General features: G+C 50.2%; 1 protein-coding gene across 1 annotated transcript in view; it reads left to right on the top strand.

Moving 5' to 3' along the window:
- Nucleotides 1-24,081, top strand: part of GLB1L2 (galactosidase beta 1 like 2) — a 116,138-nt gene extending 92,057 nt beyond the window's left edge. The window contains exons 16-19 of the mRNA XM_015418895.1: nucleotides 5,147-5,234; nucleotides 15,290-15,404; nucleotides 16,798-16,914; nucleotides 21,671-24,081. Coding sequence (XP_015274381.1) covers nucleotides 5,147-5,234; nucleotides 15,290-15,404; nucleotides 16,798-16,914; nucleotides 21,671-21,757 — 407 coding nt within the window. The 3' untranslated portion in view covers nucleotides 21,758-24,081. The remainder of the gene's footprint in view (nucleotides 1-5,146; nucleotides 5,235-15,289; nucleotides 15,405-16,797; nucleotides 16,915-21,670) is intronic.
- Nucleotides 24,082-27,239: the final 3,158 nt, after the last annotated feature.

Genomic DNA, 27,239 nt, shown 5'->3' with positions numbered 1-27,239 from the left:
ACAGGTATAGAAAAGTGGCTACTTCGGCTTATCGGTTTGCTGAAGTGCTTTTCGCGGCTTTACGGCGCTTGCTCTTGAGCCAGGCTCTGTGAGGTGGGCGTCGTCGATGGAAAATTGAAATAAACAGAGAAGAGTTTTGTAGAGCGGGGATCTGGACCCTCTAGGGTTGTGAACCTCCAGGTGGTGCCTGGAGATCTCATAGGATTACAGCTAACCTCCAGGCGACAGATCAGTTCAGGTGGAGAAGAATGGCTACTTTGGAAGGTAGACGCCGTGGCATTACGCCCCCACTGAAGCCCCTCCCCTCCCCAGACTCCGCCCTTCTCAGGCTCCACCCCCTCCCCAATCTACAGGTATTTCTCAACCCGGAGCTGGCAACCCTAGAGCCCATTTGCCAGGGGGTCTCGTCCTGCCATATCGCCCGCGGCACAAAAACGGGCTTTCCTTTTGTACAAACAAGAATGTCATCCAGTGTTGCTTAAGCCCGGCTCCTTATTCATTTCGGGAAGGAGACGCCCAATCCGAACGACCGCTCTGCTTTTCGGATAACCGATGCTGCCCGTTTTCCAGAACGCCGTTTGTATTTTGACAGTCTGTTTTGGCGAGCGTAACAGATTCGCTTTTCACTGCTTTGCTTCCGCTGCCTAACTATCGCTCACCGCCGCGGCTTTTGCCTTCAGCTCTGAAATCGGACGGATGGGCGTCGGGAGACGGGCCAGCCATACGGAGCTGCTCGCTCGGGGATTTTGGTACCGCTTGTGTTGTGATGCTTAACTGCCGCGATCCGCTCTTGAGTGCATTGAGTGTATTGCTGCAATAGTCTTGGCTTGACTCCCCTCTCGGCATGAGGCCCTTTTGGCTGGCCTTCCTCTCTTTGTGTGTGTGTGAGAGAGACAGGGATGCCAGCCTCCAGGTGGGACCTGGAGATCCCCTGGAATTACAACTCAACTCCAAACTAAAAAGATTAGTTCCCCCTGGAGAAAAGGGATGCTCTGCAGGGTGGACTCTGTGGCTCTGTACCCCACAGAGGTCCCCGTCCTCCCCAGGCTCCATCCCTGAATCTCCAGGAGTTTCCCAGCCTGGATCTGGCAACCCCACCTCCCCATCTAGCTAGTGTGGGCTGATGTGAGTTTGTCTGGAGCGCAGGTAGCTGATGTGTGGGGAAATCCATTCTCGTGATAGACGGGCTGCAACCGCGGCCGCAGTTCTCCATTTTGCAGTCATACTGGGAACAGAGCTTCCACACGGGCATTTTCTGCACACTTTCCCCCTGCCCTCTACCGTTTTCCTCGCTGCAGGCTTTTTCAAAATCACTCGGTAATCAGGGCTATTTTGGGGCAGGAACGCACAGGAATGGAGTTCCGGCTGGCTCCCGAGTTGGCCACGCCCAGCAGGAACTCATTAGCATAACAGGCCACACCCAACCGCAGAAACTCATTAGGATTGGCTACATTAGGGGTGTGTGGCCTAACATGCAAAGGAGTTCCTGCTCCAAAAAAAGGCCCTGGGTTTTGACCACAAACAAGGTAAACAGAATAAGAAGCAAAAGGTGGGTGTGGCCGGATGACCACACTTCTGGCAACACAGGAGTGTGGCCTCATATGCTAATGAGCTGTGCTGTCAGGGGTGTGGCCTAATATGCTAATGAGCCTGCTGTTGGGTGTGGCCAATTATGCTAATGAGTTCCTGCTGGGCTTCTACCAAAAAAGCCCTGCTCGTTATTATTGCACTATAACATTGTCGTGATTTGAGTTCAGCCGCACCTCGCGTGTGAGTTAAGGGCCGTCAAGACACTTCTGGCTTGCGGCGGCTCGATGAATTAATCATCTCCAAAACATCCTGTCCTGGACACCTTGCTCAGGCCTTGCAGACTAAAGGCAGCGGCTTCCTCGATTAAGTCCGATTCAGGATACAGGATGATCTTGACGGGCTGGAAAACTGGACTGAAACAAATAGAATGAACTTCAATGGGGATTGGTGTAAAGTTCTGCGTTTAGATAGGAAAAATCAAATCGCAATTATAGGACGGGGGAGACTTGTCTTGGCAGTAGCCTGTGCGAAAAGGATCCAGGGGTCTTAGTAGACCATACAGTGAATGGCAGTATGATGCCGTCACTAAAAAGGTAAATGCGATTTTGGGCTGTATCAACGGAAGAATAGTGTCCAGATCACACAAAGTGACGGTAATCGCTTTACTCTGCTCTGGTTAGACCTCACTTAGAGTATTGTATTCAGTTTTGGGCACCACAGTTTAAGAAGGATATAGACAAGCTGGAACGTGTCCAGAGGAGAGCAACGAAGATGGCGAGGGGTCTGGAGACCAAGTCCTATGAGGAAAGGTTGAAGGAGCCGGGTATGTTTAGCCTGGAGAGGAGACGACTGAGAGGGGATACGATAACCATCTTCAAGTACTTGAAGGGCTGTCATCTAGAGGATGGTACAGACTGGTTTTCTGTTGCCCCAGGGGGTCAGACCAGAACCAACGGGTTGAAATTAAATCAGAAGAGGTTTTGTACAAATATTAGGAAGAACTTTCTGACAGAGCAGTTCCTCAGTGGAACAGGCTTCCTCGGGAGGTGGTGGGCTCTCCTTCTTTGGAGGTTTTTAAGCAGAGGCTAGATGGCCATCTGACAGCAATGCTGATTCTGTGAATCTGGGCAGACCATGAGAGGGAGGGCAGGAAGGGTTGTCTCAGTGCTTAGTTCTCATGGCCCTTTCTTACATGCCCAGGGAACTGCTGATCACCACTTTGGGGTTGGAAAGCAATTTTTCTCCAGGCCAGTTTAGCCGGAGAACCTGGAGGGTTTTTGTCATCTTCTGGGCATGGAGCAGGGGTTACTGGGTACATGTGTGTGGGGGGGAGGTATTTGTGAATCTCCTGCATTGTGCAGGGGGGTTGGACTAGATGTCTCTGGAGGTCCCTCCCAATTCTATGATTCTAAGTCCGTCCATTTCATGTTGGGTGAAACCAACAAGATTTGCGGAGGGAATAAGCTTTCAAGAGTCGAAGCTCCTTTCCTCAGACTGTAGCAATACAGCAGTCACTGATTTCTGTTTTCAGCCCTCCAGTGGCACGTCAGGGCAAATGGCCATGGAAGGAGATTGGCACCAGTGTGGGCAGAGCCTTAGAAAAGGCGTCCAGATGGCACGACCCACACTCGGGCTGCGTTTTTCTCAAAAATACCATAGCAAAGCAAGCTTGGAAAGAGAACAGGGAAAGGAGAACTGAAGCACAGTCGGAGTAGGGCATCACGTGGATGCTTCCAAAAAAGCACTCATATTTGTAAGTCAACGTGGAGAAAAGCCTCTGTGCCTAAGCAGCCACCATTGCCCAACTAGTCATTTAGCAGCTTTAACATAGAAGCGACGTTAAGGCTCTTTTTGTAGTGGGAACTCCTTTGCATATTAGGCCACACACCCCTAATGTAGCCAATCCTCCAAGAGTTTACAGAGCTCTTCTTACAGGGGCTACTGTAAGCTCTTGGAGGATTGGCTACATTAGGGGTGTGTCGCTTAATATGCAAATGAGTACCTGCTACAAAAAGAGCCCTGCGCGGCGGCGGGGCCGGGGCGGCGGCGCCGGGAGTGGGGTCATCTGGTCCAACCTCTGGCACAATGCAGGAAATTCACAACTATGCTCCCCACTCCCCCTCGCCCGCTCCATGCCCAGAGGAAGGCAAAAAACCTCCAGGATCCCTGGGCCAATCCGACCTGAAAGGAAATTCCTTCCTGACCCCAAAATGGCAGTCAGCATTACCTTGGGCATACAAGAAAGGGCCACAAGAACCGAGCGACGTCTCATCCCTTCCCGCCTTTCTCGGCTGACCAATATTCATAGCGAGTCGACTAAAAACTGGGACAACGTGGCCCTGTTTTCTTCTCTGCAACTGCCTTCGCCATTATTTGGCAGGTCCCTTTTCACTCTCCACCCTCCCTATTCCTGGGACTGTAGCAAAGCGCAGCCCTGCATGTGCCCAGATCTCCTGTTTTTCAGACCATGGGAGGGCTTGGAGATTCCTGGTTAGGGACCGGAGCACTGACTGACAAGGTCCCCAGGCCAAAGGGGGTGTGTTTTTACTCTGGCCGCTCATACAGCAGTTTGCCGTTTTGCAAGCCAGCAGCTTTTCCAAATCCGTTTGTGCTGCAGCAGGTCAGTTTGCTGCTCCAAGAAAAGAAAAACCAAAACTCCCCAGTGGGTTTTATGGCCAAGCCCTTGAGTACTCCTGAAGGACCTCTATGGCCGGCTGGCTGTGGATCGCTATTTTCCTTTAGTAACCAGTTAAATCTGTTGCTTTCTGAAAAGCCCAACCCTGTGTATCGATCAGTGAGCTAAAATCTAACCTAGTAAAAGGTAAAGGCTTCCCTTGCTTGAAAGCCAGTCGAATCTGACTCTAGGGGGCGGTGCTCATCTCCATTTCCGAAGAGCCAGCGCTGTCCGAAGACTTCTCCGTGGCCATGTGGCTGGCATGACTAAACGCCGAGGCTCACAGAACGCTGTTGCCTTCCCACCGAAGCGGTACCTATTTATCTACTTGCAATTTCTTTCGAACTGCTGGGTTGGCAGGAGCTGGGGCCAGAGACGGGAGCTCACTCCGTCACGTGGCACTTGGGTCTTGAACTGCCGAGCTACAGACCTCCTGGCCTGCAGCTCAGCGTCTTAACCCCTGAGCCACCACGGCCCCTCAAAAAAAAAAAAAGGTGCGGGCAAAAATTTTCCTGGGGGGGGAGGGGAAGAGTAAAAGAGGATGGGAGTTCAGTTTGCTGTGATTGGGAGGGGCTGTGGCTGAGTGGCAGAGCCTCTGCTCGGCATGCAGAAGGTCCCAGGTTCAATCCCCGGTGTCTCCAGCTGGAAAGATCAGAGGACGTGAAAGACCTCTGCCTGAGACCCCGCAGAGCCGCTGCCAGCCCGAGTAGGCAATACTGCCCTCGATGGGCCAGCGATCTGATTCGGTATAAAGCAGCTTCGCACGTTCAGGGCCAAAGGGGTCCGCCTTTTGATCCACAAGCGCAGCGCGGAGCGTGGGCCCTGATTCTACTGCGGAGGAGGGCCGATTTCAGCTGCCGGCTGCCCCCTCCGCCGCCAAGTGCGATTTATCAGCTCCGCCACTTCTCTCCGCTCCAGCGTTTACCCTCCTTTCTCTTTCAGGCTTAATTGGTGACATCTTTCTCAACCAAACCTCCTTGAGGAATTTCAAGATTTACAGCCTGGAGATGAAACCTGGCTTCATGGAAAGGTTTGCGGGTGGTAGATGTACTCTTCTTTTCCCCTCCACCACTCCTGGCTGTTTGTTTCCCTCTCTCCCTCCTTTATAGCAAAACGCGGCTTGGCAGAAGCGCAAGTCCTAGTTAGCGAGCCCACCTGCCAGAAAGTCCAGCGTCTGGCAAAGGATCGGGCTGACGAATCCCAACCGGAGAGCGGCTGAGAAAGCTTCGCGGAGCACTGCAGCAGCTCCTGCCCAATCTGCCTGCGGTCCAGGCCTCTCCTGCTGTTTCCACTTATGCTCGGCCCGTGGGTTTGGGAATCCGATGCTGGGAAGTCTGTGTCGTGCCCAAACGACAACTGGGGTCGCCAGCCTCCAGGCGGTGGCTGGAGATCTCCTGGGATCACGGCTGCTCTCCAGGCGACGGAGATCAGTTCGCCTGGAGAAAATGGCCGCTTTGGGAAGTGGACTCTGTGGCCTTATTTATTTTTATTGCATTTAATGTTTATACCGCCTCCATGCAGAGCGGGCTCACGGCGGTGTACAACTGAGTTGTACCAAAAATATGTTAAAACAATCTAAAAATAAGAACATAAGAACATAAGAGAAGCCAGCGTTGGAGCAGGCCAATGGCCCGTCTAGTCCAACACTCTGTGTCACACAGTGGCCAAAAATACCAGGTGCCATCAGGAGGTCCAGCGGTGGGGCCAGGACACTAGAAGCCCTCCCACTGTTGGCCCCCCCAAGCACCAAGAATACAGAGCATCACTTGCCCCAGACCGAGAGTTCCTATTTATACCTTATGGCTAATAGCCACTGTTGGACCTCTGTTCCAGATGTTTATCCATAAGAACAGAAGAGAAGCCAATGTTGGATCAGGCCAATGGCCCATCCAGTCCAACACTCTGTCACACAGTGGCCAAAAATACCAGGTGCCATCAGGAGGTCCACCAGTGGGGCCAGGACACTAGGAGCCCTCCCACTCTTGCCCCCCCTCAAGCACCAAGAATACAGAGCGTCTCTTGCCCCAGAGCCCCTATCTATACCTTGTGGCTAATAGCCACTGATGGACCTCTGCTCCATATGTTTATCCAATTCGCTCTTGAAGCCGTCCATGCTTGTAGCCACCACCACCTCCTGTGGCAGTGAACTCTATGTGTTAATCACTCTTTGGGTGAAGAAGGACTTCCTTTTATCTGTTCTAACCCGACTGCTCAGCAATTTCATGAGTTCTTGTATTGTGAGAGAGGGAGAAAAGTGCCTCTTTCTCTACCTGCTCTATCTCATGCATAATCTTATAACCTTTCCTCATAGGGAAAGTGTTCCAACCCTTTTTATCATTCCAGCTGCCCTTTTCTGCACTTTTTCCAATGCTATAATATCCTTTTTGAGGTGTGGTGACCAGTACTGTACACAGTACTACCAAGCTGTACAATCCTAACATCTACATGGTGCCACGGTACAGAATTTTTAGCCCCCAATTAACATTAGCATGGGGGTGAGGGGGATGAGAAAGCGACTAATAAACCGCTTGCTATTAAAAACGGCTTGCTGTCCTCAACCGTATGCTTGCCGGAACATCCCTGCCATGCAGGCCCTGCAGAATTGTAAAAAAATCCCACAGGGCCCTGATGTTAGTAGGCAGGGAGTTCCACCAAGTTGGAGCCAGAACCGAGAAGGCCCCGGCTCTGGTTGAGGACAGCTGGTCACTCTTTGGGCCAGGGACTTCTAGTAGGTGTTGTGCTGATGGTCCCAGTGGATGTGGCCTATGGAGACTAGATAAGCTGCCCAGGTACAGTGAGCCCGAAACTAAAGACAACACAGATAGAGCTGTAATTGATGCTTGAACACCCACTTGCTCAGCTCATGTCCTGTTCACTGGCCATAAAGGAGCTCATTTTTAAATGATCCATTCAATTGTCCGGCTTTCCATTCATACCTGTTTGAATTGGCAGCATCTTTGCACATGCACACGGACACTTTTGCAAGAATATGAATTGAACTTGTCTGGCAGGCATCCGCAACATCATACCCTATTGAAGTCCCTCCCCTGGGAAACCCCTCCCTCCTCTGGCTCCACCCCCAAGATCTCCAGGTATTTCCCAACCCGGAGCTGGCAAACCTAGCAGCAATGCAGACAAATGGAAAGCCACACACGTTTCGCTAGGTTTGTCTATACCTGTGAGTGTAGGAAGGAGTTTCTTTGCAGAGGTCAAGTAGACCTCTACTTAAGTCTGCTGTCTTGCACCCTGGTCTAGTTTTGCTTGTCTGTTAAAGGAATGCAGTATTATGCAAGATGGTATGCTTCCCTCTCCCCCATTAGAATAGCATGCCCTTAAAATTAATGTATCCTTTTCTGTATAATTGAAGCTACTTCTATTAGAAAAGGGCAAGAAAACATAAGAACATAAGAGGAGCCAGTGTTGGATTAGGCCAATGGCCCGTCCAGTCCAACACTCTGTCACACAGTGGCCAAAAATACCAGGTGCCATCAGGAGGCCCATCAGTGGGGCCAGGACACCAGAAGCCCTCCCACTGTCTCCCCCCCCCTCAAGCACCAAGAATACAGAGCATCCCTTGCCCCAGACATAAGAACATAAGAGAAGCCAATGTTGGATCAGGCCAAAGGGCCATCTAGTCCAACTCTCTGGCCAAAAATGCCAGGTGCCATCAGGAGGTCCATCAGTGGGGCCAGGACACTAGAAGCCCTCCCACTGTTGCCCCCCCTCAAGCACCAAGAATACAGAGCATCCCTTGCCCCAGACATAAGAACATAAGAGAAGCCAATGTTGGATCAGGCCAAGGGCCCATCTAGTCCAACACTCTGTGTCACACAGTGGCCAAAAATACCAGGTGCCATCAGGAGGTCCAGCAGTGGGGCCAGGACACTAGAAGGCCTCCCACCATTGCCCCTCCCCAAGCAGCAAGAATACAATGCATCACTTGCCCCAGACATAAGAACATAAGAGAAGCCAATGTTGGATCAGGCCAAGGGCCCATCTAGTCCAACACTCTGTGTCACACAGTGGCCAAAAATACCAGGTGCCATCAGGAGGTCCAGCAGTGGGGCCAGGACATTAGAAGCTCTCCCACTGTTGCCCCCCCCCCCCAAAGCACCAAGAATACAGAGCATCCCTTGCCCCAGACTGAGAGTTTCTATCTATACCTTGTGGCTCATAGCCACTGATGGACCTCTGCTTAGAAAAATACTTCTTCTCTAGGGTTGCCAGCCTCTAGGTGGAGCCTGGAGAGCTTCTGGAATGACAGCTGATCTCCAGGCTACAGAGATCAGTTTACCTGGAGGACAGGGCTGCTTTGGAGGGCGGACTCTATGGCATCGTACCCCAGTTCTTTCGCCTTCCTTTAGCCTTAGATTTTTTAGCCTCTGTTTGCAACCTCAGGACGTAGGTTGGGCCTGTGTCCGAAGACAAAGGTTAGTACTCGGCATTAGTTGAACTCCAGATTTCTAACGTGGGTTCAGCTGTCTTCTTCTTTGGGTAGGGCTGGCCCCAGATTTCGTGTCTCAGACCCTCACATTTTAAGCAGCCCTTGATCCCAGGCAGTTCCAAAGGCCAAGTCCCAGATCTTTTCAGGAGAATTCGCAGGTTTCCAACGGTTACGTCAACAGGCAGGGGGAGGCGGTCGGTTGCCCGCGGCTTTTTGGCAAAGGGGCCCCCTTAGCAGGGGTGCGCTCTGCCAGCTTCGTGACCGCCGAGCCGCGAGCAATGACACCGTCCCAGCGAGAGCAGGGAAGGAACCCGCCCACACAGCCACCAACGCGGGTTTAGCCAGCTGTCTGCCCGAGCACTCGGAGCAAAACACAATAAGGTAGAAATCTCTGTGTGGGAAGCTTGAAGTACACAAGCTTCAGGGGGTTGTCTGGCGAAGCCGCTTTTTGGCTACAGCTGGCCGAAAGGGCCCTGATTCGAGGAGCTCTGTGTCCGAAATGACCGACAGCACTCCCAACCAGGAAGTCTTTGCGACCCCGCAGTGCTGAAGAGGGAAAGACAAGGGAATCCCACGTTTCTGGGTCATCTCGTTAAAACACCTTCCATATAGAAAACCAGACTGTCGGAGATGGGCTCTGCCAGGGGTCATTTCGTAGAAAAAGAGGTGCAGGAGCTCATTTGCATAACTCATTTGTATATGCCACACCCCTGACAAAGGGCATGCATGCAAGCATGCCTAGGTTCCCTGCCTGATTTTCTCTTGGTGAAGAACCTGGAGGAGATTGAGCAGGGAACCCAGGCATGTTTAAAATGCCTTTCTTTCCCTTCCCCATCTGGGGAAAGAAAGGCATTTAAATCTCCCCCCTACTTCCCCGAGTTTCTCCGCAAAAGGGGAGAGACTTAGGGAAAAAAGAAAGCATGTCTGCCTGCCTCCCCTTCCCCTCCCCAGCTAACCCGACGCCTGGGCTCGTTACTCTAAGAATGCCGTTCCAGCTCATTCCCCCTCGAAATGACCCCTGCTCTGCCCAGTGCTCCGTCTAAGCTGTGGAGTCTTGTGAGCAAAAATTCTGCTTTGTGAGTTACTGGCATTACGGTTGTGAGCGAGCAATTTGGCCACTGCATAAATTAGTTTGCTCCGGAGCCACCCTTCCTGAGCGAAGACAAAAATGTTATGATTCTATCCTGTTTTATAATGTTGTTTTAAAGTGTTTTAACTGTACTTATTAAATTGTGATGTAAAACACCCTGAGCCCACTTGCGGGGAGGGCGGTATATAAATCAAATGAAATGTGTGAGTTGGAAGCTAAAAAACTGTGAGCTAGCTCACGGAAACTCAGCTTAGAGGTAACACTGGCTCCGCCTCATTTTCTCCCTGGCTTTCTTCCTGCAGGAGAAGATTCATTCACGGAGGGGATACGTTTCAATAAGTAAATGCCGGCTTGCAGCCTGATGCGGCAGATTCCTGGGAAAGCTTTACCACTGAGTTCTCTTAAATATGTGAAATGGCCCCCGGAGGGGGGGCTGTGGCTCAGAGGTGGAGCGTCTGCAGAAAGCCTCACATGCAAATCCTGACATTTCCATTGAAACGGTTCAGGTATCAGGAAATATTTCTTGAGGGCCACTGCCAGTCACAAGAGACAATAATGAGCAAGATGAACCACTGGCCTAAGGCAGCTTCATATGCTGATATGCCTCGTGAGGTCAATCAGTTTTCCTCCGTGTTTCAAAAGAAATCTACAATCTTTAGCATGCTGGAGTTCCCACAAAGCAAGGCACGTCTCTCCTCTGAGAGTGGGACCGATTTCCCACAAGCCACTGCTCCGCCCTCGCTCTTCCCTTCCCTTCGATTTTAAGCGTCAATTTCCCACTACTGCACGGCAGCATTTTTGACCCACGGCATCCCCCAATTTCCCCCGTGTCTTCTCAGTCCTGTTTTTTGATGATCGAAAAGATGCGGGGGGAATCTGGTGAAGCTGTGGGTCAAAATGCGGCCGTGCAGCGAGTGGTGGGAAATTGACGAATACAATTGGGGGAAGGGAAGAGTGAGGGCGGCGCAGCTGCTTGTGGGAAATCGGTCTGGTTTGTCTTCCTTTTGGGGGGTGTCTTTGTTGAAAGAAAAATCGTGGATCTCAATCACTAGAAACAGCTGTTTGGGCACTGTGAGTTTATCGTCTGGTTGTCGGGAACGGGTCTGTCACTGCAGGCTTGCCTTGAAGTAACATACCTAGTCGGAACAGGACTTTCAACAGAGGGAGGGGCTGTGGGTCAGTGGTAGATCGTCTGCTTAGCATGGAGAAGGTCCTGGGTTCAATCCCTGGCATCACCAGTTAAAAGGATCAGGTAGGAGGTGGTGTGAAAGACTTCCGCCTGAGATCCTGGAGAGCCGCTGCCAGTCTGAGTAGACAAGACTGACTTTGATGGACCAGTGTTCCGATTCAGTATAAGGCAGTTTGGAGTAGTTTGGTGTAGTGGTTAGGAGCGCGGACTCTAATCTGGGAGAACCGGGTTTGATTCCCCACTCCTCCACTTGCACCTGCTGATGTGACCTTGGGTCAGTCACAGTTCTCTCAGAGCTGTTTTGTCAAGAGCAGTCCTCGAAAGAGCTCTCTCAGCCCCACCTACCTCACAGGGTGTCTGTTGTGGGGAGGGGAAGGGAAAGGAGATTGTAAGCCGCTCTGAGATTCCTTCAGGTAGTGAAGGGTGGGGTATAAATACAATCTCTTCTTCTCTCTTCAAGTGAACACGAATATTCCTCAGCAGCTCCTCCTTATTAGGAAGTGGTGACCTGATAGCCCTGTTGGGTATATTTCAGAGCTCGGGGAAGGTGAACCAGCTAAGGGTGTGTGTGTTTGTGTGTAAAGGAACAGCAGGTTGGAGTTTTGGAGTGTGTGGAAAGAGAAGCCAGGCCCGTAGCCAGAATTATGTGGCTTGTGGGGCAATTTTTTTTTTCCTGGTGGAGCTGCCATTATTTGTGGGGAGCACGTGGCCCGCTAATCAGGTCGAGGGCCCTTTAAATCTTGCAGGAGGGAGGGCGGGAGAGGGTGGCATGCCGCCTCCTTCTTCTCAAAAGCATTTAAAGGATCCATTTAAATTCTTTTGGGAAGAAGCGGGAGGCCCTTTAATGATGGGGGCTGGCCCTTTATGGAAGGGGGCGGAGCCCCCAATCGCCCCACCGTAGATCCGATCCAGAGAGAAGCGTACAGAGATCTGTGAATTTGGCTGAAATGCCCCAGGGCATGCTGTCTCTTACTCTCTTTCTTGGAATCCGACGTGGGGTGGTCCTTCTGCCACCTTGGAGGAGTGCCTCTTTGCCTTTACCTGCGTCCCTGTCATATATTTGTAAATAAAGCAAGTGTCACAACAACAATGCCCCCCCAAAAAAAACATCATAAGTTTCCAGTGCTGTGCCTCTGAAAGGAAGCCTGACTCTGCAGTGCTAGCCCAGAATTTGGGAGCTTCCTGGGAAAAGACAGTAATGCTAGGAGAAGTCAAGAAATTTCGGCCGAGGGGTGACATGATCGAGGTTTACAAGATCATGCATGCGATAGAGCTGGTAGAGAAAGAGGTACTTTTCTTCCTTTCTCACAATACAAGAACTCGTTGGGGTTCAATGGAACTGCTGAGCAGTCTGGTTAGAACAGATAAAAGGAAGTACGTCTTCACCCAAGAGTGATTAGCACATCGAATTTACTGCCACAGGAGGTGGTGGCAGCTATAAGCATGGGTGGCTTCAAGAGGGAATTAGATAAGCCTATGGAGCAGAGGTCCATCAGTGGCTATTAGCCACAAGGTATAGATAGGAACTCTCAGTCTGGGGCAAGTGATGCTCTGTATTCTTGGTGCTTGGGGGGGGGGGGGGTCAACAGTGGGAGGGCTTCTAGTGTCCTGGCCACACTGCTGGACCTCCTGATTTGTTGTTGTTCAGTCGCACAGTCGAGTCCGACTCTTTGCGACTCCATGGACCAGAAAACGCCAGGCCTTCCTGTCATCCGCCGTCCTCTGAAGTTGGCTCAATTTCATGTTCGTTGCATCGATGACACTGTCTAACCATCTCATCCTTTGCCGTCCCCGTCTTCTTTGACCTTCAATCTTTCCCAGCATCAGGGTCTTCCCCAGTGAGTGCTCCCTTCTCATTTGGTGGCCAAAGTATTTGAGCTTCAGTTTCATTATCTGGCCTTCCAGGGAACAGTCAGGGTTGATTTCTTTTAGCATTGACTGATTTGATCTTCTTGCAGTCCAAGGGACTCTCCAGTCTTCTCCAGCACCATAGTTCAAAAGAATCTATTCTTCGGCGCTCGGCCTTCCTTATGGTCCAACTCTCGCAGCCATACATGACTACTGGGAAGACCATTGCTTTGACCTCCTGATGGCCCCTTGTTTTTCTGGCCACTGTGTGACACAGTGTTGGACTGGATAGACCATTGGCCTGATCCAACATTGGCTTCTCTTGTGTTTTTATTTTCTTATGTTACTACAACAATGCCCCCCCCCCCCGAAAAAAAACCCCACCATAAGTTTCCAGTGCTGTGTCTCTGTAGTGGTAGCCCAGAATTTGGGAGCTCACTGAGAAAAGACAGTAATGCTAGGAGAAGTCGAAGGCAGCCGGAAAAGAGGAAGACCCGGCGTGAAATGGACGGACTTGAGCTTGAGCACTCCCAGGCTTCTAACCTCCGAGGCTGGCACCAAAGGTGTCCCGTATAAGCTTTAGTGGACTAGAGTCCAGTTCTCCAGGTGCGGCGAATGGCTCCTCACTGGGCAGACCGTTTGTGCAGGGGGTAGGAGCAAACACAGCCGTTTTAGGGAGCCGCAAAGCTCGGGGAAGCACGGGGTGGAAATGTAATTGGGTAGAGTTAAACTTTCATCAAGAAAACAGACGGAGGCTCTTCACTAGTTCTGCTAAGCCGGCTTGCGCCAAACCCGGTGTCGTCCTTAGCAACTTGTGTTGCCTAACTAAAACGTTAAAGGAAAGAACAATAAACCCGCTTTTATGAAGAGGCAAGCGGTTAATCCTGGGGAACAGCTCCTCTTAAAAGAAGTTTGACGTTCTTCCCGGGGTTTTGTGGGGCAGGCAAAGGCCTTGGCAGGCCGCCTAAGGCCCTGCCGTGTTCCTCTCCAGCCTTCAAAGCGTCGCTCGGCGATGCGTTCACAATTGAAACCCTGTTTGCGTCGCCGGGGAGCCCCGGTTCCGCTGAGCCAGCGATCCTTCCTCCGGCAGTGTTTCCCGTTTCCCCATCACATCCTCCGTGTGTGCAAGAGGAAGCCCTTCGCTGAATTAGAGCCCCGGAGTCAGTTACATATCAGTCGCCTCTGGGCGTGTAGGCAGACTTTGAATAAGGAACTGTACACAGCCCCGGAGAACTGAGACGGATTAGATTAAATGTGAAGTGACGCTTTCCGGCCCTCCGAAGGAACACCGCCGTCTTGCACTGCCTTCTCAGATCTAGCAATGCTGGTCGGAGCCTCTCCTTAAGGACTCCCGGCTTGTCACCTGAACGGCAGTGTTGGGCTATCGCCGAAGTTCCCACGGTCCCCTTCTAATGGGCATTTTTCTTCCTGGATGGGACCCTGAGGATCTGGAGGTAGCAGTTGGGGAATGCGACGGGGTGGAGAATAAGAACATAAGAGAAGCCAGTGTTGGATCAGGCCAATGGCCCATCCAGTCCAACACTCTGTGTCACACAGTGGCCAGAAATACCAGGTGCCATCAGGAGGTCCACCAGTGGGGCCAGGACACTAGAAGCCCTCCCACTGTTGCCTCCCCCCAGCACCAAGAATACAGAGCATCACTTGCCCCAGCCTGAGAGTTCCTATCTATACCTTGTGGCTAATGGCCCCTGATGGACCTCTGCTCCATCTGTTTCTCCAATTCCCTCTTGAAGCTGTCCATGCTTGTAGCTGCCACCACCTCCTGTGGCAGGGAATTCCAGGTGTTAATTGTTGTTGTATTGAACAGTGTAAGCCTCCCTGAGCCTGCGTGTGGGGAGGGCGGGGTATAAATCAAATCGATCAATAAATAATCACTCTTTGAGCGAAGAAGTATCAAACGTATCTGAAGAAGTGAGCAATGACTCACGAAAGCTCCTTCCCTGCCACAAATTTTGTTAGTCTTTAAACTACGGTGGCTCAAGTGGTTAAGACGCTGAACTGCAGGCTGTGGAAGGTCAGTAGTTCAGCAGTTCAAGACCCGAGTTGCCGCATGACGGAGTGAGCTCCCATCTCTAGTTCCAGCTCCTGCCCACCTAGCAGTTCGAAAGCAAGAAATTGCAAGTAGATAAATAGGTACCACTTCGGTGGGAAGGTAACAGCGTTCCGTGCGCCTTGGCGTTTAGTCATGCCGGCCACATGACCACGGAAATGTCTTCGGACAGCGCTGGCTCTTCGGCTTTGAAACGGAGATGAGCACCGCAACCCTAGAGTCGGACTCGACTGGCTTTCGAGCAAGGTAACCTTTACCTTTTTAAGGTGCTACTGGACTCTTACTCATTTCTGCCAAAATAGACGGGTGAAGGCCGAGGGGAGGTGTAGAGGTTGTGTGACAGTGCTTGAGTCTCCCCACCGGAGTGGTTCTCAGAATGACTACTGACCGACCTGAGGGAGCTGCCGCGTCTGTTTCCTCAGCTGTTTCTTTCCCTCACACAGCCTTCGAGGGTCCACCTCTTGGAGCCCAGTCCCTGACAGTGTGGAGGGCCCCGCTTTCTTCCGAGGAACCCTACAAATACAATATATGCCTCAAGACACTTTCCTGAAGCTCGAGGTAAGCCTTTGGTTATCGTGCAGAGATCTGAGGTGAAATAACGTTGCGGGGTCAAGGGTTTTGTTGGTGAGCGTGGTTATCAGACCAAGGCTGCATCCTGTCTTCAGTTACGAGCTTCTTCGCAAAAAGAGTGCGGTTATCCATCCCGACTGGGGATGTTCAAAAACATGTTCCCTTACATCTGTGCCTGTTTTCCCATACTCTGCTGTTGCTTGGTCAGGAAATGTATCCACCAGAGTGTATGTGTGTGATACGCAGGGCTTTTTTCCTGGGGGAACACGCCGGAACAGAGTTCCAGAGCCTCTTTGACAAAATCATTTTGGAAATGTTTAAAAACTCATGCGTTTTCAGTATACAGATTGAAAACTTCATTGCCCTCTTGAGAGTTCTGACCATGTTCAACTGTATTGCCCCCCAAAAAGCCCTGGCTGATGCGGACCTAAATTGTCATGCTGTCTCATGAGCACTGAAGATGGCTTAATTACCCATCATTTTAAAAAAAGAAAAGAATAGGCAGTGAACTAAGGCAGATCTCGTTCACTGTTCCAGTCGCACATGCGCTTCTCATCATTTGTAACAGACTGTGCGACATTTTCCCTGTGTGTTCTTTTTGAGGGGTGTGTGGGTGAAAATCTGTTGATGTGGATTTCAAGCCTGCTGCCTGCTCAGGACACTTACCTGCAATGAAGATGTTTATTTTTATTCTGGCACTGGGAGCGGGAAAGCAGGCACGGAGAGGGTGTTCCGGGTCACGGCACTCTTACGCTGTGGGCACCACTACAGCATAACTTGGCAAAATTGTTGAACATGGGCAGAATTAGAGAAGTACAAGTGGGCACCCACAAGAAACTTGCAGGGAGGGTGCATCCCTTCCCCCCCCCTTTGCTTCCTTCCTTTCTCCCCCCTCCCCATCAATCTCCCCCCCCTTTCTCATCCCCTCCACCTCTGTCAGTCTTCCTCACCTTTCTTTCTCCCCCTCTCCTTCTCTGTCAGTCTCTGCCCTCTTTCTTCCCCCCTCCCGTTATCTGTCTGCCTGCTCCCTATCTCTTTTGCCCCCACACCCCTTCTCCATCAATCTCCCCCTCCCTTTAATCTGCCAGCCTAACACCTCTCCCTTTTGGCCTCCCCCACCAGTGTATTTTTTAAAAGATGTCGGATCTTTCTTTGAACCTGGCCCCAATCTGCAGATTTAGCTATCCAAAGATGGGGAGCACACTTCAGAAATAGATACATAGATGTGGCAACCTCACTCTCCGCCATCTCCCTGGATTGTCTGGGCGATGGAGGCTAACCTGTCAACCAAACAAAAAGGGTGGCCATATTGGAGTGCTGAGATGTAGCGGCGGGCCTACTTACTGTCTCGCTGAAGCTCTACCCCTTGTCTGTTTTTCAGGGTTGGGAAAAGGGAGTTGTGTTCGTCAACGGACAGAACCTCGGTCGCTACTGGAAAATCGGCCCTCAAGAAACACTCTACCTCCCAAAGACATGGCTACACCAAGGAGACAATGAGGTCAGTCACGGATTATGAAGATCTTCCCCTTCTTTGTGTCAGCTGAAACCAGGTCTGTAGCTACAGTGGGGCATCTCGGGGCCTGGCCCCCTGACTTACCGCCAAGGCCCCCTGGCTTCCCATCCAGCCCAGGCGCTCCCTTGGGGGTGGGTACAGGGGTGTGTGCGGGTGCCCCCTGACTTATGTAAAGGCCCCCCGAATTAAAAAATCCTGGCTACGGGCCTGGCTGAAACACAACAGCGCTAGAGAATCACGGCTCATAATATCCAGAGAACAAGTGAAAAAAAGCCGTATGCATGGGCTAAATAATGCAAAAACGGTCCTATATTGCCAACAATTTTAACAATAGAATACAAAAATACAAGAATACAAGTGGAAGAGAGGTCCAAAACATAAAGTTGAGTTCATTAAGTTGAGCTGATGGAATTTTCCGGACTATCCAGTCGTTTCGAAGGTCTTCATCTGAGCTTGAGCTTCCTTCCACCTAGATGGCCCGTCTTCCATTGCAACTTTAACTCCGCACAGAAACTGTTGATTGCTTGCAGAATTAGGCTACATATAAACACTGAAGTATTGTATACATTGCTGTTCTTATTCAACAATGGATGGAAACTAGGAGACAACTGATATGCATGGAGCTGCCACTGAAAAGACCCCGGCCCTGGTTGCCACAAGCCTGGCCTCCCTGGGGCCTGGAATCACCACTCAATGTTGAGCCCCCGATCGAAGTGCTCTCTGGGGTATCAGTGGATCATAAGAGAATCCATGTTGGATCAGGCCAATGGCCCATCCATTCCAACACTCACACAGTGGCCAAAACCCAGGTGCCATCAAGTTATAAATAACGTGGAGGAAAACCTTTCCCTGCCTGAGACCCTGGAGAGCCACCTTCCCTAAGAGCAGAGAGAACCAAGCCAGATGGCCCATTGGTTTGTGGTATAAGGGAACTTCTTACACAGATAGCTGAGCCTTCATTATGCCAGGTTTTTGGCACCATGGCAGCTGACAGTGTTCTGGGGATTTCTTCTTCTTCCTTTTTTTTTGGGGGGGGGGTATTTTTTTGTATTTTGTGTCTGTGTCTGCACCTGGAAGTCATGTTGATCTCTGGTGACTGACCCCTACTGGGGGCTTGGAGGGTATTCAGAGAGGTAGCTGAATAAAGACCGCCTCTGTCCTCCCAACTTTGTATTCCAAGGAAGTCTCCCATCCAAGTACTAACCACAGTCGACCCTGCTTAGCTTCCGGGATCTGACGAGATCAGGCTTGCCTGGGGACTTCCGGCGGTGCGGCGCTGTGCTACGGTCGCGTCTCCAGGCAGCTCCTGGGGACGCCCGACTCACGACCGCTCTTACGGAGCCCCCCGAGGTTCGGGACGGCTCCGCTTGGTCTCCTGGAGGGAGACGAAGAGTATGAGGCTTGACTGCCCCCCCCCGTGTCCCTGGCAAGGACGGGGGGTGAACCGGTTTGCCCCGAAACAAGAGCGGCGCAGAGATAGGGAACATGGTTGCCGTGTTCCCTCCCAGCAGCGACCAGCCGTAATTTTAAATTCACTCTCTTGGGTTGAGCTCGAGTTTTTTTTTGTCTTTTTTCACTTTCACAAACCCCCCGAAGGATACTTTCACTCAACTGAACCGATCCTATTACGGAATACCCCTCTTCGTGTTATTGAGGATCTTTTTTCCCCATCGAAAAGAAGAAAAGCGGCCAGGAAGATTATAGGCAACGTGACGAGAGAGACCTTGGGGTAAGAACTAATGCCTGTTGGAATTATTAGAGACTAAATACGGATTAAAAAAAAAAAAAAACTTTGGAAAGATGCTTTGTTTGATTACTGCTTATTCACTGAATTGATAACACCTGGAGTTAGTGGACGTGAGGTTTTGGAAAATGGCGACCTCCGTTTGCAATGCGGTCCGGGAGGCAATAATATGCGAGCTCAGCTCTGCCAATTTCCAAAAAACATTGCAAGTGGAACTAAATAATGCGCTTGATCGAATATGGGATAACATTTTTGAGACTTTGAAATGCGCTCCTGACAATGACACGAGTGTAATTATTCAATCAAAAGAAAGTCTGGAAAGGAATGAATTACAACGGACTAAACAAGAGAGCGAGCAACAAGGCTGCCTTTCTGTTCTTAAAGAGACAGAGCCATCTAAACAGGACTCACAGATTAGGTCAGAAGAAATTGCATACAAAGTAGCTAAAGCAGGACTGAAAGAGAGACAAGTCAAGAAAGTTGGCTCACCAAACGAGCAGAGTAAGAAAGAAGGGAAGAAGAAAAGGAAAAGTAAAATAAAAAAAGGGCTAAGGAAAGAGAAAGGCTGTGATTTAAAAAAAACCTTGAATGGGGTCACACAAAAACCAGAAAAGGACAAAGAATACAGAGATCACCGGCATATGAATGAAAATGCAGACAATCAATGCAGAAAAGAAATGCAAAATAAAAACCAACATAGAGAAAATAAGATTGTTTTAATATATTGGATGTATATAATCCGTTTTATAGTCTGACTACTAGTGAATGGACAGGCAGAGGATATAGTTTTATTTGTGCAAAGTGAATATGAGTTATTTTTTGTCTGAAGTTTGGAAAGCATAAATAGATTAATGCAGCTAGTATATATGTGGGTGGTAGAATGCTAAAGCTCTAAATTAGCTAGGGATTCCTAGTAAAGATGAGTTGAATCTGGAAAGTTTTTGGAGATCATGAAGTAGAATTATATGGGACTCAACTAAACTGCAGAGTGACACTAACTCTGGTAAACAGTAAGCCGGAACTTTAGAGAAAAAGAAGGACTCCGACAGGATGGAAGTTTATAGTGTACATACTTTATTTAGAATTATAAAACAAATATAGATTTATGGGTTTATTTGTTGCTGATGAATTGGAGATCAGTGATAAAAGATGAAACTGGTTAAGGTGTTGTGGAAATGGAATGGCAAATCGGATTGGGGTGGGTTTTGTGTTTGTTGTATGTTGGTGATAATGTCTTTTTATTGCAAAATCTAATAAATTTTTTTTTTTTTTTTAAAGGCTTGCCTGGGCTACCCAGGTCAGGGCCTTGTGCTGGGGATTTCTTTGGGTGGACCACAATCCCTGACTTCCTCTCAAGAGACACTTTCACAATCTGAGCTTTCTCTCTACAGCAGTGGTGGCGAACCTATGGCACGGGTGCCAGAGGTGGCACTCAGAGCCCTCTCTGTGGGCACGCGTGCCATCGCCCCAGCCAGGCCTAGACCATCATTAAAGTGTGGAATTCTCTGCCAAATAATTTTAAGTCAATGAAAGCATTTGGGATTGCTTTCCTTACTTTGTTTGGATCATCTTAAATTAATGTATGAGTTGTTTTTTCTAAAGTAAAACCTCAGTATTCAGGTTAAATGGCCGTGTTGGCACTTTGCGATAAATAAGTGGGTTTTGGGTCGCAGTTTGGGCATCCTGAGATCCACCCCGGTCTCTAAAAGGTTCGCCATCACTGCTCTACAGTATTCTCGAGTCTTGAGCGGCTCGTAAATGAGTGTTCAGTAACTCATAAACTGCAGCCATAGCTGGCAAGCCGAGCAACACAACGGGCACAATTGAATGGCACCGCTGTTGTTCAATCGAAGCACCTCAGATCGCTGGTGCAGGATCACGTGCTTCAGTGCACCTTCGTGACGCAAACGGCTCTTCGCACATTGCAAAGATAACCCGTCGGGGAAGGGTTCTCCCTTTGCCTTATCCCGGCTAGTTTTTTTAGGTGCACGAGAGGTCTCGTTTCGTTTCGCTCAAATAATCCGAACAGCAGGGGTACGCTGTTTCGTTCTGTGGTCTCCCCAGAGGCGACTGTCTGGTTGGCTGCGGTGGGAAACCAGATGACGGAGTCAACGTGGATTGGAGCCACGGGTGCCATGCCCCATCAAACAAGGTCCCACCGAGCTGCTCTAAGGCTCTGTTAATGGAGGAAGGCCCATATTTGGCTTGTCTCCCCCACCACCACCAGTGCTGAAACTGGTTCTGAAGGCCCTTGTCAGCTGAGGAAATCCCCTCCTTCCTTAGAGTCTATTTCACTCACCTTCTCTCCCCACCCCAGCTGCTTTTTATCCTGTTTGCCTGTTAATGTTTTCATCTCAAGCCTTGCTTCCTGTGTTTCCACTCACAGAGGAGAAATGAGTGGGAACCAGAGACAGGGCATTCTCGGTGGTGGCTCCCTTTCTTTGGCATGCCCTCCCCCTTGAGGCCCACCAGGCGCTTCCCCTTATAGCATTTAGGTGCCCGGCTAAAATATATGTAGGCATTTAGCTGTTGTTAGATTTATTATCTTTGGCCTGTATTCCCCACTCAGTTGATGTTTTTCGTGACCTGCCTTTATGCTCCTAAAATTGTTTTGTGCCGTTGAAGTATTACTGGTTTAGTGATTATAGACTTGGAAGGTGTTTGGTTTTTTTTAATTGCTGTGGAGGGCTTGTTTTTATTGAATCGTTCTATTGTGTAAATTTGCATTTCCAAAATATATATTTTTACTTTTTCTTCCTATCGTCTGCTGCCTTGCACGGGTTTCTGGAGAGGCGGTATAAGACATAAATATATAAAATAAATAGTGGTGTGTCCCGGGGCCGGTCCCGGGGCCCAGGTTTCCTGTGTAGCTTGGCCTTTGACTGTTTGTTCTTTGGAACACCAGTTCAAGGAAAAGAAATGCATTCTGTCATTTTGTGGTGTGTGTCTTTTTTTTTTTTTTTAACCATATACCTTTCCATCCCGTTTCTCCTCCAGATTGTGATTTTCGAAGAACGTGTTGCAGGCCGGATAGTCCAGTCCGTGGACTTGCCTTTCTTAGGAAGGACCCACTACGTGGACTGAGCAGAGAGCCTCCGCGACTGCTCTGCCCCCCTCCCCGGCCCTCGATCGGTTCCTGTTCTGTGTTGTTTGTGGATATGCTTCGGAAACGAGTTTGAGTTTGGGGTCACCGGATCTGGATGCTGGCAGGGTCTGGTCTTCCTAAGCCAGATGGACATGCGGAACATGCCTCTTGCCAGTGAACCTGAGCAGCCGTCTCTGAATACTTGGAAGTGGTGATGAAGTCCAAAGCCTTTCTAGCAGAGCTCGCCGCTTCTGCGAGTCCTCTTCCCTCGGCTGTCGCAACGGTGCTGTGGATCTGATGAGCGAGGGGCGATCAGAGATCCGTCAGGTTTAAGAAGCTCATCTCAAGCCAACTGGGCGTGAATCGGACACCGAGTTTTTTGCAGCCGGAAGAGAGGGGGGGAAAAAGAACATTTGGTGCAATAGACCAACTGGGGTGTCCTGTGCTTTTCGAACAACGGCACCCACCTTTACTGTGAAGGAAAGGAAATCTCTTCTTCCATTCTTAGGTGCCTCGTTTGTTTAATCGATCCGGTTGGGTAGAAATGTAACTTCCACATTTTTGCATTAATCCTAACAAGTCGAGCAGCGGGATTTTTTACTGGTCAGAAAGCCCTCAAGGAGCCATTTTAATGTTGTGTTATACAAATGCTGGGGGGGGGGGAGGAAGGTGGGGGAGCATTTCCCTCGTTTTGAACGCTTTTCCCACGTGGGGGGAAAGAAAATCTTCCTTGCATGTCCTTAGCCTAGCAGGGAGAGCATGTTCCTAGCCTATCAGAGAGAACCATTCTCTCTTAAATACATGTCAAACAGGCTTTTTTCCTTTTTAATGTAGGCGACCATTCAAAATCTGACACATCCCTAGGGCATTTCATGATCCTGTCCGGGATCCTGTATGGGAGTACATCCCGTAGGGGGCAAGCATTTTCACTTATTCTGGAATGCCTGATAGGGATCCTGTTTCGGGGACCAGCTCAGCTGGGTCAGCCCTGAAGCTGCTGTAAGTCACCCTGACGGAGAGGGGATGCTTCTTGAGGGCACGTCCCACCCCCCTTCCTCCCTCCCTCCCTCCAAATTCCTAGCCTGAAATGACGCTTGCGGTGAAAGTAGGGCACAATCCTGTGTAATTTTTGACATTAGGTTGCTAATTCTTTTTTTTAAATGCTTTTTATTGGGGTTTTAAAAGGGGAAAGGAATGGAAAAGGAATCAGGGACGGTGTGTCCTCTCTCGCACACACATACACACAGAGGCTTCTGTTTCTGCTCCTTCAAAACCCTCCCGACAGCGAGCGAGCATCCCTCCCCGCCGCCGGGTTTCTTCTCAATGCAAACAGTGCCGATTCCCAGAGGCTCAAGATCTTCAAAAGCACAACTCAATGCCTCTTTGGAGAATATCGTGTTCCCCTCTTGCTAGAACAAGATTTTCTTCTCTCTCCTCCCCCCTCCCGCCCCCAGTCTTCCCACAGGGAGCTTTTAACTGGCTGTATTTCGTGGGTTCCCCTCTTCCCCCAGTACCCCGCCCTGCCCGCCTCCCACCCCTTCTGTAAAATTTTACTCCTGACCTTCCCGCAGCCGCTGGGGGTGACGCTGGCCAAACCTTCCGTGCCGAGAGTCCCTGGGCTAGCAGATGCACACCGGTGGTTAAAAACCATATTTAATTTTATTTAACAAATTAAATACAGTTGAATTAAAACTGGGAACACACCCCATCCTCCCACCCCGGACCAGGCATCTTCTGCCCACCGACCCCCCCCCCCTCAGAGGCTCGGAGCCCCAATGTGTTCCAGAGCAAAGGGCGGGTGCCCGGGTGGGTGCCCGAGGCAGAACCAAAAAACAAAAAGGGGGCGGGGTGGATCTCAGGATGCAGCCGTTGGATTGGATCTTTACGATTCGCTGCGATCTGGCCGGGTTATTGTTCTCGTCGATAAAACAAGACATGCAACTGGAAGAGGGCAGCCATGGGGAAGAACCCCTTGTATCGCAGGAACCCCGAGTCTTTCTGTTAACCAAAATTAACGCCTCGCTGTTCCCTGCTAAGAACTAGGCGGGGGAGGGGGGGGCATGTGTTCGAACGCTGCAGCCTCCTGCTCTGGAGCAAAATGCCCGCGTGCCTAAAGAGGTTCCCGATGTCCAATATCCACATTTTGTTGTAGTTCATGCTTCGGTTTGAATGCAGTTGCTTCCCCCAAATTGGTGATATGCTTTTTTCAGAGTTTGGAAGAAAAAGAGCCTTATCACAACAGGGAGGGGGTTGTGTTTTTTTGGGGGGGAGGGGGAAGTCTCCCCAAGTTTGATGAATGTGTCATAATTAAAAAAAAATCCAGCCCCCCACAAACGGTCTTATTATTACGACTATTATCAGGAAACGGAGGGAGCTCTGCTGTTAGTCCAAAGAGTGATTCGATTCCACACCGTCTGACGCATCGTCATTGCTACAGAAGTTAAGGGTTAAAAAAATAAGTGCATTTTTCATTCCTGTACAGGATTATGTTACTTTCCTATAGCTGGCAGGTATAGTTGTGCTTTAAACTTCCTTTTCCGTGTGTTTGGAGAGAGAGCCAGAAGATTGTGTGGGTCCATTCGATTGTTTGAATTTGGACCAGAACCTAGAGAGGCAATTTGAAAGGGGGGGGGGACAGGGGTCGAGGAACGGGTCAACCTTTGGTCTTTAATCTTCCAAGAGATTGACACCCGCTGTCTCCGAGAGACATTGGATTAATCTGCAAATCAGACACTAAAGGAGCCCCAACAGCCCACCAATCTCTCTGTGCAAGTGGCACTTTTAAAACTTTAGTGAGGGGGCATCGCCGCCGGTATGAAGAACAGTGTTCTCCTGTTCTTTAGCCGCTGATTGCTTGGCAGGATTGAATTGGAAGTGCCTGCACAGAATAGCTCAGTGAATGATCGGGTGTATCTCTGCAAAATCCGGCAAAAGCAGAAACGTTGTGCTGCTCTCTGGCACCAAGAGATCATAAGCTCTGGGTTGTTTCTGGACTCTATTCTTTGCCCAAGAACCTTTGCTTAAATGCTTTCCTGAATAACAGCTGCACCATCCCCTACTCCCCCACCCCCCAAGTGCGGTATAGATATCGGGGAGAGAAGGGTTCTATCCTAGCCACTGCCCTGCAACACTAGATTTCTTTGTGCGGGGATTTGGAGGGGTATGCTCCTTGGGGCAGGGGCAGTGGCTCAGTGGCAGAGCATCCGCTTGGCATGCAGGAAGGTCCCAGGTTCAATCCCCGGCATCTCCAGTTAAAAGATCTGGCAGTGGGTGATGTGAAAGACCTCTGCCTAAGGCCCTGGAGAGCCACTGCCAGTCTGGGTAGACAATACTGACTCTGATGGACGAAAGGTCTGATTCAGTATAAGGCTGTTTCATGCGTTCATGTGACTTGTGGTTTTTTTATTTGGTAAAGCCCCATGAATGTTGATGGCGCTGTGCAAATAATAAAATATCCGGGGCTGGAATTTGGCCTTGCCCCAACACCTGGCCCGAATCAGAAGACACCAGCAGCCGTTTTCTCTTCTGGCTTACTTGTTTGCACAGAAACTGCTCAGGGGAGGTTAGATTTCACACCACCACTATAATCTGGTCCAGTGTGGTTAGCAGCGTCCTAGGGCAGTCCCGAACAGGTTTACTCCTATTTAAGCCGAACAATTTCAATTACAATAGACTGGAGTAACCCTGCATAGGATTGCACTGTTAACTCGGTTGCCCCTGGGACTCACCTCTGCTTTCCAAAGGGCCAAGAGACTCCGGTTTGTTGACAACAGCCCTCCTTGGCTTGGCTCTAGGCTCAGATTCTCGGGGCGGTGCCGTTTGCAAATGAAATATCTGCAGGCAAGCCGAAATCGACTGAAGTCTGCTAGCCAAGAAGTCAGCCCACTTTCTTCTAACACCTGAGCCTCTGCCTCCCTCCCTCCCTCTCTCTCTCATCAGCCTGTCTCATAATTGACTCTGGTCCATTCTTCACCTCCAGCAGGCAGAGATAAGAGAACAGAGCAAAGCAGGTGCTTCCTGGCCTGCTTTCTTGGACATCTGCAGAGCTTAACTGTGGGGAGAAGGGCGGAGGGCCAAAGGAGGGCGGAGGGCCAATCTGTCACTGGGCCAAAGCTGGTCCCTCTCGAACTGGATGGGCGTCTCTCGTTTCAGCTCTCCTTACCTCGGGGACTAGCGAAGCAAGGGCCATCTCTGCTAGGGTCTGGCCCAAGCTGCCTTCTATTTAAGTCACATGGCACCATCGCTATATGTCTCGAGTGTGCGAGCAGCGTGCTCTGAGCCAGGAGTGTGTCAGCTTTGTGCTGGAAAATCACAGTTGTTTTCACCCAAGCGGTGTATCGCAGCCTTCTTCCGAGGTATGTCGAGGACTGTTTGCCGCGTTGCCCTGAAGCTCCCGCATGCTTGTGACCATTCTTAACTCCCGAAGGCATTACAAAAGGGGGAGGGCTAGCCACGTTGCACAGAATTCTTGACTCGGAATAATTCTACAGGGCCTCTCTATAAGCATGCAGGTACTCATACACTGTTGAGCGCTTCCCCCTCCCAAAGGGAAAACATTCCTGCATGTAATATAGCAAGCACAGTGGAGAGAAGGGTTTAGCAGCGTCTTCTCCATGAGTTGCTAGTCTACTACATGCAGGGAGACTTTGCATGAGGGAAAATATTGGAAAATAGGATGCTCTTCTGCAGTCTGAAAAGGTTCGGACTAGACTGCACATGCCAGCTAATGTGTCAATTGCTGTGCTTGCACCCGTGGATGTTCATTTCCCCCCCACCCCTTTATACTGAGGGAACATGACGTAAGACCAGAGGTCCCTGACGTGTCCGGGGGAGACGTGGTGCCTGCTGACACCTTTCCCGGCACCCCCGAGTGTTTTTAGAAAGTGGGCGGGCCCAGATGAGACTTTTGCCCAGCAAGACTTCGGATTGGCTGTTGGAGACTTGATTGGCTGTGCAGATTTTTAAATATGCTGCTTTGGCAGCCTTTATCACCACAGCACAAAGATCTTCACTGTGTGACCAAAGGTATGCTATAGCAGCTATTTTGGGGCTGGCTCCACCTCCCGCAACAGCCATTTTGGGGCAGCCATTTTGGGGCTGTGCCCACCACATTGTGTGAGAATTCCGAAGGTGCCCACAAGCTCAGAAGGGTTGGCGACCCCTGCTTAAGAACATTCCTGAGGGGACCTGTTGCCTATAGCAGATTGCTTTTCAGTAGGGCTCTGAAGACAGCAGGTTTCACGAATTTGCATCCCTGGTTTCGGCCTCTGCCTGCATGACCCAAATGATTTTTCAGCAGTCCTGTCGAGGTTGCAACACTGTCTGGGTCCAAAGGCCATGTATTCAAAACCAATCGTATATGCCCTGCAACATCTCGGCAGGGAAACGGGTGATACAAGGGAACCCTACCGCATTCCTGTTTTGCTTTTCTGTATCCCGGAACGTCGGGGCAAAGCCAAAACTACTTTCAGCCAAGTTCCC

This window comes from Gekko japonicus, unplaced genomic scaffold (assembly GCF_001447785.1).
Source record: "Gekko japonicus isolate JY-2015 unplaced genomic scaffold, Gekko_japonicus_V1.1 scaffold2061, whole genome shotgun sequence".
NCBI lineage: Eukaryota > Metazoa > Chordata > Lepidosauria > Squamata > Gekkonidae > Gekko > Gekko japonicus.
This window is presented reverse-complemented; position numbering and strand designations above follow the sequence as displayed.